A 13,207-nucleotide genomic window follows, 5' to 3' on the forward strand; every position below is an offset into this window, starting at 1 on the left:
TAGTGGTTTTTTGTTCACATGCGGCAATTTCACTTTGATTTTTACTGTTTTTTCGATTTTTTGGATCGGATTTTTTTCTAAATGGTTTTTCCAATCCATTCATAGTCCGTTTTAGGTCTAGTTTTTTAAGTCAATGAAAATTCTTTGAATTGTACGTCAGGACTTGTCCTGCTATGTTTTTACATTACACAAACACTGAGCGCGTTGACCACTGGATTTAACAAACATCATAACTGAGCGAAGGGAAAAACTTTAGCCAGAAAAACTTCAAATTTAAAAGAAATCGTGGAAGATAACTATTATTTGGCGTGAACGGTCTCATAAAAAATCAACCTCGTCAAAGTCTGCTTCTTATATTTCAAATAAATTTCTTAAAGTTTCGTGAAGGGTTTGGATCATTGTGCAAACACACAATACCGAGCCTCTGTTAACAAACTCACACACATTTCCGATCTGAAATTAATCTGAAAACATACTCGCGGTGCTATATATGACAACAAAAAAGACCGAGCAGAATGATAACTGCTTTCCGTAAACCAAATTCGACAACTGTATTAAGCTTACCAAGAAGAGAGTCATTATTGCAGAACATGGGACTGTGCATTTGGAAGACATACTCGCACTTCTCTTTCTCACTAACGGAGACCAATTCATTCTGCTGGCCACACTCAAACATAACCTAAACAACAGTGCACTTCTGAACAAAAAAGTATTTAGATACGGTATTAATATCTGTTCACAATTCGAAGTTGATAAAAAAAATTACTTAATAACCGTTCAATCACGGTTTGTTAACTCAAACAGTTCATAATAATTGAATGTAAACACTACTGAGTAAACAAAGGTCCAATTACGTAACAGCCGTTCGACAAGCAGATTTGGGCTGACTCTGGTCAGGTGTCTCAGCGCCCCATACGAAATTAAAACATACCCGGCAGATTGCCGGAAAATAGCCGCCGTTGATTCCAATAAGCATGATTGGGATTGAAAGAATAGAAGATATATATAAAAAAAAATTTTGTACAAAAACATTTTTAAGTCCGATTTATTTTGATGGCATTTCGTAGTTGAACATACTTCTGTTTCTTAGAGAGAGGCTACAGGGGCTACTATCAATACCAATAAGCATTAGAGATGGTAACTAAGACTTATAGGAACGACGTTTAAATAGCGGGCATCTAAAAATGGGCTTTATGGGTTTATCCCGTTTCTATTTCTGACTTCAAATTTTTATACTGACTCTGTTCATTTTGAATGGCTTTGCTGAGCAACTGATGTTCAAAATCACTTTTAGCTGATGTTCAAAATCACTGAGAGAAGAGAAACTAGCCTAGAGAAGTCAAAAAAATTTCACGCAAAATGTTGAAAAAGCGGCAAAATGAGGTAAAGCGAAACATTTTTTTGTTCGACTAAGTAAAAAAAAACATAGCACGACGAGTCCTGACGTACAATTCAGAGAATTTTCATTGACTAAACAAAAGACTAGACCTAGAAGGCACTATGAGTGAATTGGGAAAACCATTTCTAAAAAACAGATCAAAAAAATTCACAAAAAAAATTCAATGTCAAAATGCCGCATGCGAACAAAAAAGCCACTAGCGAGAAATGGAAATTTGGTTTAAAAAAAAATAGGCCTAGAATGAACTATCAACGAATAGGAAAAACGCTTTAGAAAAAAATCTGATCTAAAAAATAGAAAAAAAACACAGTAAAAATCAGAGTGAAATTGCCGCATGTGAAAAAAAATCAGTAGCGAGAAAGCAAATTTTTGTTCAAACACCGTTTTCTCACTCTAATTTAAATTTAGAGCAAAAACCACTCGCCTTTTCGCCGCAAAACGCTGCAAAACCACTCGCCTTTTCGTTCCACTTCCTGTTTCTGCGTGACCAAAATCACTACTCCAATTTGACTTCAAAAATCATGAAAAGGTGTGAACCGATCTTAAAAAATAAAGACAGCGCCCCAATACATTTCACATTCTTTGAATTGTAAAAAGACAGCGCCCCAATACAACTTAAATTCTTTGAATTGTAAAAAATAGGGGCGCTATAATAGCCGGCTGAGAAGATGAGGGCGGCTATTAACAAGAATAGCAGCCTTAGAGTCCGTGAAGACCCTATAAATTCTATACTAACCTTAGCCTCTCGTGATTTTCCTTCGCAAGGATCTCCTGCGTAGAAATGCCATCCTTTGTACGTGTTGTTCTCAATTATCCATCCATGCCACGTTCTAAAATATTCTAATTATGCTGCTTAGTTAAGTTCTCAGACAATCAAATTTCGTAAACGAAAAGCCATCAGTCTAAGTAACATTACAGATATTCCATGTGACCATCTTTTGCTGAACAATTCGAATAAATTATGTCAAAAAGTCCCAGTTTGAAAATTCGACATAACCCGCCACGAATAGCCTCCATAAAACTAAAATGTAGGTCTTTTGTAGAAGTTAAAAATACCATCTAATAACATTAACCTCACATTATTTCCGTAATTTGTTTTTGTATATAGAATCAAAAAAGGATGTTATCCTATCCCAACTAAGTTCGCGAAAAGATGCCAAAAGCAGAAACTAAATACAGCCAAATCTTACCCGACTACGACATCAGTGGAATCTCCGACTCTCGTGTCCAACTGGGTGACATTATGGTAAGGACAAACTGTGTAGCTGTATGCACCTCCTCCCCCTGATGGAGACTCACGCATGCAAAAGTCTCCAAAAAATTTCATGTGCTCAGGTCCTAAAACGGTAGCCAAATTTAGAGCTATTCCGAAGCAAGAAATCGATATATACTAAGCAACATCCAATTGAAACATAGCCGGCATATAGCCGCCACTGACGCGCTAGACGCACATCGGGATTGAAAGAAAAAGAAGAGATAAAAATTGACTACTAAGTTTCAAAAATTGTTCTAATTAAGTAGCAGTTTCAGTTATATTCTAAACCTATACTTACTTCAGCTTCTATATTGAAGGGTATTAAGCTTAATACTAATATCAAGCTAGCAATCGCTCTAATGAACTTTGATGACCTAATTCTCAATGACTTAATGACCGGGCTTTATCGGTTTATCCCGTTTCTTTTGCTCTTTTGACATTGACCGTATTCACTACATTGCGTAATTCAATGAGTGAAAGAACTTAGAATCCATTCAGTTAAAACCGTGAGTGAGGTAATTCAGAAGTCAAACGTGGAAATTGTGACTTATGTAAAACGAAAAACGTGACCAAAAGGTAAAGCGAATTAAAAAAAAACATAGCCGGAAGAATTCCGGAAACGACTCGAAGTGGAAATCCACTTAAACGCCATCCAACTACTCATCAGACACAACGTGCTTCAACTCATTTATGATTATCTTGAAACAAAACCATAAAACAAAAAAGAAAAAAACAAGACAATCAAATCTGTTAAACAATAAAAAATTTGATCAAATTTTGTCATAAATTGAGATCCCAAAATAACTATCTCTGCCAATATTACTTGGTCAAAGCAACTAAAACCTACTAAAACCACTTATGAGAATTTTTTAAAATACTTGATGCCAAATCATGAAAAAATAAGCTCTGACAAACAACTTGGACTAAAGAACTTGGAAACATTTTTTTCTAGTTTTTAATATTACAAAAGTTTTTTCTAGTTTTTAATATTTCTAGTTTTTAAAATTTTAATATTACAAAAGCATATAAATCCAGCCAAGAGGGTATGCAATAGGGTAAATTGCTCGCAAAACAATAGGCAAGTCATAATAGGCTAAGAAACTTAAAAACGGAAAACGAAAAACTGCAAAAAAACTACGAAAAATAGTTTCAATTTTCGCCATTTTTAGTCATATTTCTCAACAAAAAATGCTTCATATCCACAAAACTGAAACCACTTGTCATCTCAAAATTGCTCAAGTAATAAGGGTCTTTTCAAAACCCATTTGAGGCAGTAAAACAAAACAATCGTCAAAAAATCGAAAAATAAGCCCAAAACTCAGCAAAATTCATGAAAACCCCCGAAGTAGCATAAAATTCAGATGCACTTCTAGAAAACTTCAAATCACAACCAAAACCAGCATAAAATTAAAACAAAACAGCGATATCGACAAAAAAAACCACTGTTTTCGCTCAACTCATTTTGTTCAGCAACAAAATCAATAAATTTTTCACGTTTTTCATTTCCTGCTTCAATATTCACTCCAATAAAATTGATTAAAAAAGGACTTCTGCAATACTCCTCATCGAGTCGTAATAAAAAGGAGAGCGCCTACATAATAGCGGTTTGAGCGGCTGACGTCGGCTATTAAAAATGAACCACAACGGGTTTTAAAATACTTTTCATCACCACTTATAGGATAGCTTGTCCCTTTGCCAATAGCCGATAACTGAAAAGAATTGTTTGAATCCAACTTGAAAATTTACTTTTTGCATAATTATTTTTTTGTTTGTGAATGCCATTTTCTGAAGCCACATTATAATCATTAGAGGATCAATTATATTGTTCCTGACATTACAAATTCCTTTCTCACCTTTGAATGGCTTCTCAGTAACTCGGATATGAGCATAGGCCTGGGTTTCTTCATTGGGTGCAGTATCAATAATGTTAACCTCCACTTTCTGAGCACTTTCAAACTCACAGCTTACCACTAAAACAAAACAATGAATTAATTACTGATCATGGAACACGTGGAGCCGTACAAACTTTTCTCGACGAAATCTTACTGTTTGTTTCTTGGAAAAACATTACGTTGAGTTATAAAAATTTCAAAATTTAACTTGATGAAAGCAACGCCAGTAGATAACAAAATACTCACAAGCTAGAGTAACAGCTAAGGTCAGAACCGACAGCTTGCAGAACATTTTCAATCTGAAAAACATTTTAACCTGCGTTCAATTCCCGTTAAGAACAATATTAATTCTGCAAACAGATAAAGTCATTATTTTTTATGAGACTAACACTTTATACGTTTGCTCTATGACTTCATCATTAAATCTGTTTTAAGCTGGATGACTGAAGTAAACATCGATGCATCTGGTAATTATAATAAATAGCTAGCAATTATGTTCTCAGGTTATGACTGAGGCAACATCCAACATCAACGAATAGCCGTGATTTATGGCTTTTAAATCGGTGAACACCAATTTGAGATCACCGGTAGATTGGGGGGAAAATACTCCAATTTCCGCCCTGATCCAGAGAAGTATACCATCCGGCCAGTCCAGAAATTCCAAAAGAGTTTGAATACTGAATTCAAACCCTCACCCAGCTTGTCGAAAACAATCAATGTGACTCGATTGATCCTGGACGGACTATTTGAAATTTTGTTAATTTCACAATCTACAGCTTAGAAGGATAATGAACTTTGCTTTCATTGAAAAATGGGAAAATCGGAAGAACGATAAAAAAAATAAAGTAGAAAAATTTCAGAGAGTTTAGATGAAAGCAATATTTAAAATTGTGATATGCGCAAACAGCAGATTAAATGCAGACCTTTTCTGATTGAAAATTACTGCAATCTTTACCTAATTTGTTTAACTCAAACTAAGAAAACTTATCAAACTTCAAGAATAAAATATGTTTTGAAGTCATTCTTAAACTGAAAAGAAATTTTTCAAGACGTCGCTTCTACATTTTTCAAAAACTTTTGAGATTCAAAACAAAATTTGTTTAAAATCGCCTCAAAAGACCGTTGCTCTAATTTGAATGAAAACACTGGCCGCTAATAAAAGCTTGTCAATCATTGTCCATATCGAATATTTAAAGTATACAAACTGACGCTCAAAGAAATTGAATATCTTAAAGAAGCTATTTTTAGGTTGTTATAATCTTATTAAAGGCAATATAATCAAACTAATTTCCAAGTAGAGCAAGCTGAAGCATTAATAATTTGTTTGGGATTCATGGGAAGAAAATACGTAATAAAGAACCGAGAAGAACCGACAATTGAAGAACATAGCCGGCAGATTGCCGGAATAGCTGCGAAAGAATAGCCTGCGTGCCATATAATAGATAGAGATAGAAACAGATACAGATCTAAATTGAAAAAAAAATCGACGCCGCGCAAAAAACTAGGCTAAAAAAACATTCAGCGATAAAATAATAAAGCTCGTTAAGATTCATTCCACAGAAGCCTCTTATTAGGGACCTTTCCTGCACATATGAGTTCCTTTGACCTTAAACAAATTCAAATTAAACTTAAGTTTTAAAGTGCAGAAGTCATTTTATTGAGTGAGGTAAGTCAGGTATGATCAAAATCTAATCACGCAAATAACCTAAAAACTTTTGCTAGAGCGGGTGAGAAATGACGTCACGCGCGCAAATGCCGTTAGTGGATAAGAAGTCATTCAGGAAATTTGACTTTTTCAACGTTGCTGTGTGAAAAAATGTAAAACGAAAAAAGAGCGTCAGACGACGAAACAAAAAAAACCAAGAGCACCGCAATATAGCTACACTCAGCTTACAGCTTCGCCGCTATAATTGAAACAATGAAAAAATTCTTTCGTCTGAGTATAATTTATGACCGTTCACGAAGCGATTCAATCACTTAACAAACACCCCTATGTTAGACTTGATTCAGTGCAATCCTTAACATTTCAAATAAATCCTAAATGAATAATAGTTGAACTGTCGGATGAATTGACAGGCGGGGCAATTTATTCATGGGGGAAGTAGCTTTAAAATGTTTTATGGGTGCCAAAAACGATCCTACAGGGGTTTGAACACCGGACCTCCAGGATGTTAGTCTGACATCTTAAACAGAAAGCTACAATGACGTTAATTGTTTTTCACTCAAAAGATCATTCTAGAACGACAACAATAAAGGGATAAAAACTTAAGGGATAAAAATTGTTAAGGGATAAAAACTGTTGAGGGAACTGTTAAGGGATAAAAACTTCAAAATGACTTGTCGTCATTGAACTCCACCACCAGCGCCTGATTATTATGTATTGGTAACTAAACTAAGGTAATAGACCAATGTTCGCAAACAGAATACATTCTAAAACAGAAGCTGGTGTCCCAAAAAAAGAAATGAAGTTCTGAAACAAGAGACAAACGGATGTCAACATTCTAAAACAGAAGGCAATGTTCGAAAACAAGAGTCAAATTTATGAAAATTAGCTTCAGCTAAAAAAAGTGCTTGCAAAACCTGTATAAAACCATTACTTCTCTACGAGTCGTAAAAGACCACAGAACTAATATAATTGCAACAAACTTCGTTTGAGATCAATAAAACTTATCATTAATGTTTTGAGGCTAGGCAATATTTTGAGGAAAGCTCCATTCTCTAATCCCACGTTCATGGTGACCGGGGGACTGACAACGCCAGCCGCCCTTCACACCACGTAACTTTCTTAAAACCGGTTTGGTGAATCGTATACTTATGACTCCGAAAAAGCTGCTCAGCCAATCAATGCCCTCTGGACATTGCCTGTTTATCCCGTTTTTGAGGACTAAAATTAAAACGGTTCAGGCGGAAATCATGCAAGCAGAAAATTGCGTTAAAAGAATTCACGACTAATATAACTGCTACAAACTTTGTTTGAGAGCAACTAATCAATGCAGTTGCTGGTCCCTGTTTCACAAAAAAAAAACAGAGCGCAACCATAATTGCAGGAGCAATCAGTGCCACTTCATTTTATAAACAATCGGAAAATGGTTTAATCTTTCGAATAAGTAAGCGGACTACAATACGCATTAGAAAAAATTTGACTTAGTTTCATGTTCATAATTTAATTGCTCTAAAACGGAAGCCGATGTTCAAAAACAAGAGTCAAAGTGTCACAGTTCAAGTTATAAGCAAACTTGCTTTAGCTAAAGCAAACCTGTTGAATACGATTACTCCTCTGCGAGTTTTAAAAAGACCACAGGAATAATATATGACAGCAAATTTTCGTTTGACTTCGTTCGAGAGCAAATGAACAGATCATTAATGTTTTGAGGCTATCGCAATATTTTAAGGAAAGCTCCATTCTCTAATCCCACGTTCATGGTGACTGAGGGACTATGGGAACTGAGGGAACGCCAGCCGCCCTTCACACCACGTAACTTTCTTAAAACAGGTTTGGTGAATCGCATACTTAGAAACTATAAAAAAGACTCTAAAAAAACTGCTCAGCCACTTAATGCCCTCAGGACATTACCTGTTTATCCCGTTTTTGAGGACTAAAAGTAAAACGGGTCAGACGAAAATCATACAAGCAGAAAATTGCGTTAAAAGAATTAATGACTAATATAACTGCTACAAACTTCGATTGAGAGCAATTAATCAATGCAGTTGCTGGTCCCTGCTTCGCGCAACAATAACTGCGGAATAATCGGTGCTACTTTATTTTATAAGCAATCGGAAAGATGAAATACATGTCTCACGTAGCATGGTCAACATGCTTTCGAGAAAGTGAATGGACCACAGTACGCATTAGGAAAATTAATTTGACAAAGTTTCAAATTCATATTTACAAGATAAATTTCAAGTCAAATAGGCAGCAAACAAATTTGACATAGCTCAGAGAAGCAAAATATTAGCACCATTAGGCTCAGCTTGTTGTAGTTTCCATAGTTAATTCCCATTCATAATTGGAGCCATCGATTTTCAATATGTGGACACGATCTGATTTGCCATTGTTGAAAAGATTTTTCATGAAGGGATAATTGTCAAGCAGAAACTGCATTAGCTGTTTCTGATTTTTCACGAAGTTAGGTGGTTCAACTTTCGGCGAAGTAGAACCGATCTCAAGAAAGGCTTTGTCGTCGAGGGAAAGTAAATATCTGAAATGTTTAGAATCATTAAGCTACCAACAAACGAAAACTGAAGACTCGTTGAGTGAGATAAATGAATTACAAGTTAAAGTTTAAATAGTGAGACACACGTTTCTGAGCATTCTGCGCCTACAATATATAAACATAACCGACTAACGTCGGGCGAATTGCTCTCAAACGACCGGCGGGCGGTTGTCAGCACCTAGCCACTGTTTAGTGAGGTTAGCTTTCGCTTGATTGAAGAGGCGTGAGGCTAGGGTAATAGACGATATTATCACGCCACATAGCAGCCGCTGAAGTCAACAAAAGAGTTAAGGAGAGAGAGAGAGAGAGAGTGCGAGGTAAAACGTGAGCGAGAAAGAGAAGGAAATAAACGCCAACCAACACACACAGAGAGAGAAAGAGAGAGAGCTAGAAATTTTTTCCATGAGACTCTACTCTTGTTAGTAACTAAATCATATAAAAAACTGAAAGTGCAAAATTCAGAAGAAAACTTTCCACATTTCGCAGTGACGAAAATGTTCAAAGAACATTTTTTGCCTCTGGATTTTTGTCATGTAACCCATCTGCAAGACCTAAAAAGCTTCGTTGGCCAGTATTAATCGTTAAACTCAAAAAAGGACTCAAAAACTGCAAATAAAATGACAAAAATTTCAAAAAAAAATTGAAAAATTCATGTTTTATTAAAAAATCGATAAAATTTGTGATATTAAAAAGTTCAAAACTATTCTATCGCAATAAAAATTGTTCAGTAACCTATTATCAAAGCCTATACGAGGTTTCTTGGGGCTGGAAGAACTTAGATAATGACAAATTTTGAAAAATTTGAAAAAAAAAATCAAGTTTTATCCAACAATTGCTAAAAATCGTGATGTTCAAATGTTGAAAAACATTCTATTACCACTAGAAACTATGCAGCAAAGTATTATCAAACCCTTTAGGAGGTTATCTGAACCCTGAGGCTGAAAAATCTTGAATAATGAAAATATATGTCAAAAAATTTTAAAAAATATAGCAATTTTTGTCAAAAAAATGCTAAAATTCGTGATGTTTAAATCTTGAAAATGTTTCCATTACTACTAGAAACTACATAGTAACCTATTATTAAACTCTCGAGGAAGTTCCTTGGCTCTTGAGGCTGGATAAACCTAAAAAACGACAAAAACTTTCAGAAACATTGAAAAAATTTGCAAAATATATCAAAAAAATGCAAAAAATTCGCAGTGTTGAAATGTTGAAACCATTCTATTACCACTAGAAACTATTCAATAACCTATTATCAAATCCTAGAGTGGATTCCTTGACACTTAGGGCTGAAAAAACTTAAAAAACTGACAAAAATTTTCAAAAATCTTGAAAAAAATTGTGAAAATTAGTAAAAATTTGCGTTTTTAGCTAGCGGTTGTTCGTCAGTAGCTAGCCACGGGTGGGGGGAGGGTGCACGGGGGTGCCGATGGGGGTGGCGACAGTCGGGTAGGGGGGGTGGGGGGCAACAGGGCGGTGGGGGGGCAATAGTGGGGGGGGTCAGAAGTGGGGGGGGGGGGGGGGTGGGGGGTCTTCAACCTCTAAGAACCGCTGTTCACACCATAAGTATAAGACTCCAAAACTGTTTGAGCTGAAACAGAGCTAAAAGGCTCTAAGAGCACTTAATGCCCGCTGGGCGCTACCTGTTTATCCCGTTTTTGAGGACGAAAAGTCAAAAGCGTCAGACGAAAAATTGGTCAAGCGAAAAATCGCATAAAAAAAAAAGACCGAAAGGACTAATATAATTGCTACAAACTTCGTTTGAGAGCAATTAATTATTGACCCTAACAAAAGTGTAAATTGAACCATAAACCGAACAATAAAGTCATAATACGATTCAATTTAAGGAAGCTACACTAATAAACCGCTGTTATTAAGCCTATTTACATTTGCAACGGCTGGTGACTTCCGCACAAATTGGGAGGTATAATTTTGTGTTCATTTTTTCTCACTTTTTCAAGAAAAACTTGAAAAAAATTACCATCTGACAGGGCACAAACGTTATTCTTGTCCAATTTCTGTAGCGCATAAAACATGAGTGACAAATTTACAACCAATCAACCAGCTTTCTGGAAAATTAATTTACCACTCACTGGAATTGTTGTTTGTTCATGTACACTTCAAATGGTCGTATTCTGATTTCATTTTCATCGGGTTCGTATACCACAATCCTGAAAGAATCATTTAGATTATCTGAATCACTTTGAATCAAAATTTGAACGGAACATTTCTATATAAAAATTTTAGGTTTTTACAAAACAGGGTCAATATGGCAACTTCATTTAATGTCGAAAAATAAACGAAAAGCAAGCGGTTGGCTTTGGTTGTAGCCTAATTTTTTTTAAAGCGTGAGGTTGACTTTTTTGCGGGTCGGTTAGGCACAGGGAGGCTAGCTTCAGATGTCTATAATAAAAGCGAAGAGAGAAGACGTTCCACGCTTGCTCTTTAAACCATGAACATCTCCCTCGCAAGCGTTACTCAGTATTTTTGCTGAACCGTTCACTTAGAGCGTTCTAAAGCTCTAAGAGAGATTCTCATGCTCTTAACATCATCTGGCTTTACTAAAATCCCATTTTGAAGAATAGAAGTAAACTCAAATCGATCAAGCAAGCAAAAGAATGGTGTGGATAAAGTTAGAATACATGCCAAACTACACGTCAAAACCGCTAGCATCCGTAGCGTCAACGTCAGAAAACAGCTGCCCATTGTAGGAAACAAGCTATTGTAGTCATCCACTATTAAAGTCCATGTATCACCTTTAAAAACCCATCGCAAAACTTTTGGTGGTTCGTACACTTAATAGTAAAGCTCTAAGGGAGCTGATCAGCAAAATAACGCCCTTCAGGCTTTTCCTGTTTATCCAATTCTTGAGAACAAAAAGTCAGATAGTCAGAAAGGCCGTATAAAAAATTTCAGAAAAAGACCAAGAAATCTAACTCCACAAATTTTGTTTGAGAGCAAGTAACGATAAAAAATTTTGACAACACTAAGTTGAAATAACGAAAAATAAACTATTTTTCAAGACTACGAAAAAAAAATTTCCCTGAAACAATATTAAAAACACATTGCTTCAAAAATGAAAAATCATAAGAGGCTCAAAAACATCTAGCCTTAGAGAAAATGAGAAGCAACTCCGATAACAAATGGAGAATAAATAGCTATTTTCTCAACCGTTAGTCATTTTTCTAAACAAAATGTTTGTAGCCAACATGATTGTTCGCAATTAGTAATTTGAAATTCCAACGATTGGCGAAGGGTTGGCATCCTCAGTAGCTAGTTACGCGGCTCAGGGAGGCTAGCTTTACCTTAATTGAAGGGTGGGATGAGCATAGGGGCGGAAGGGGAAGGGATGTTGAGAGTGGGAGTGTGCGGTGTTACGGGTGGAATGATGTGGATTGGAGGGAGATGGAGAGGTGCTTAAAGGGTGAGGGATCAAACTATAAGAACCACTCTTCACGTACAAAATTACGTCTTTTCAACTGTTAATATAAAGATAATTGAACGGTCAAAACGGTCAAAAACGGTCAAAAATTGGTCAAGCGAAAAATCGTATAAAAAGACCCCGGGACAAAGCTAATTGCTACAAAAATTGTCATTTTCTTAAGCCAGATAAGGCATGCATGACCAACAAACTTACAACAGGATTGACCTAAAAATTCATACCAAGCGTAAGACCTGACCTACAAATCAAAAACTTTTCACCCATTAAACTAACGGTTCGACCTAGAAATGCATACGGATTGAGTAGCAAAACGTCTAAAAAAATCGACAAAAAAACAGAAAAAAACAGGAGTCAAATTGCCGCACGTGAACAAAAAATCACAAACCAGTGAGCGAAACTTTGTTCAAAGACCGTTTTGCTATTTAATATTGGATTGAAAACAGTTTACGCCACAAAACTACTCGCTTCTTTGCTCCATATCCTGTTTCGGCGTGACCAAAATCACACCTTGAATTTAACATCATGAAAATGTGTGAATCGCTCTCAAAATAAAAGACAGCGCCCCGATAATTAGCATAGCTGTGCAATTAAATTACAGACTTCAAAAAACTATCAAAGTGACCGCAGGTCAATAAACATTTTAAAAGCAAAATAGAGGGTTGATTGGTGGAAATAGTCACCGTTACTTCCCATCAACCCAATTGGGATTAAAACAGGAACAGAAAAAAATCGACAGAAAGAATTACAAAAATGCACGCTTTCAATTGGAGCTCATAGTTAGGCCTGGTTCTCTATGAGAGGACACCTGGATTAGTAATATTAGAAAGCAGCGTTAGACATCGTAACTAAGTTTAAAACAGTACACCCAAAACTGGGCTTTTATGCGTTTATCCTGTTTCTACTTTTTGACTTCGCTTTTTGGATATTGACCCTGTTCATTTCACGGAAGATGTGGATCAAGCTAAAAAAAGTAAAGAGAAACGAATTTTCATTTGACGAAGAAAT

The 13,207-nt window shown here is 35.9% G+C and overlaps 2 protein-coding genes across 5 annotated transcripts in view; both read right to left on the reverse strand.

Annotated features, from left to right (window-relative positions):
- Nucleotides 1-13,207, reverse strand: part of LOC142337737 (N-acetylglucosamine-1-phosphotransferase subunit gamma-like) — an 88,796-nt gene that overhangs the window by 8,784 nt on the left and 66,805 nt on the right. For all 3 annotated transcript variants that reach the window (XM_075387211.1, XM_075387213.1, XM_075387212.1), the window contains exons 2-6: nucleotides 4,793-4,845; nucleotides 4,508-4,624; nucleotides 2,590-2,737; nucleotides 2,136-2,229; nucleotides 565-679 (exon numbers count right to left, since the gene is read on the reverse strand). In XM_075387211.1, coding sequence (XP_075243326.1) covers nucleotides 565-679; nucleotides 2,136-2,229; nucleotides 2,590-2,737; nucleotides 4,508-4,624; nucleotides 4,793-4,838 — 520 coding nt within the window. In that variant the 5' untranslated portion in view covers nucleotides 4,839-4,845. The remainder of the gene's footprint in view (nucleotides 1-564; nucleotides 680-2,135; nucleotides 2,230-2,589; nucleotides 2,738-4,507; nucleotides 4,625-4,792; nucleotides 4,846-13,207) is intronic.
- Nucleotides 8,405-13,207, reverse strand: part of LOC142337735 (protein N-terminal asparagine amidohydrolase-like) — a 72,288-nt gene continuing 67,485 nt past the window's right edge. For both annotated transcript variants that reach the window (XM_075387210.1, XM_075387209.1), the window contains exons 5-6: nucleotides 10,854-10,931; nucleotides 8,405-8,745 (exon numbers count right to left, since the gene is read on the reverse strand). In XM_075387210.1, the coding sequence (XP_075243325.1) occupies nucleotides 8,514-8,745; nucleotides 10,854-10,931 (310 nt within the window). In that variant the 3' untranslated portion in view covers nucleotides 8,405-8,513. The remainder of the gene's footprint in view (nucleotides 8,746-10,853; nucleotides 10,932-13,207) is intronic.

Source organism: Convolutriloba macropyga, chromosome 4 (assembly GCF_964194025.1).
Source record: "Convolutriloba macropyga chromosome 4, txConMacr16.3, whole genome shotgun sequence".
NCBI classification, from domain to species: Eukaryota; Metazoa; Xenacoelomorpha; order Acoela; family Convolutidae; genus Convolutriloba; species Convolutriloba macropyga.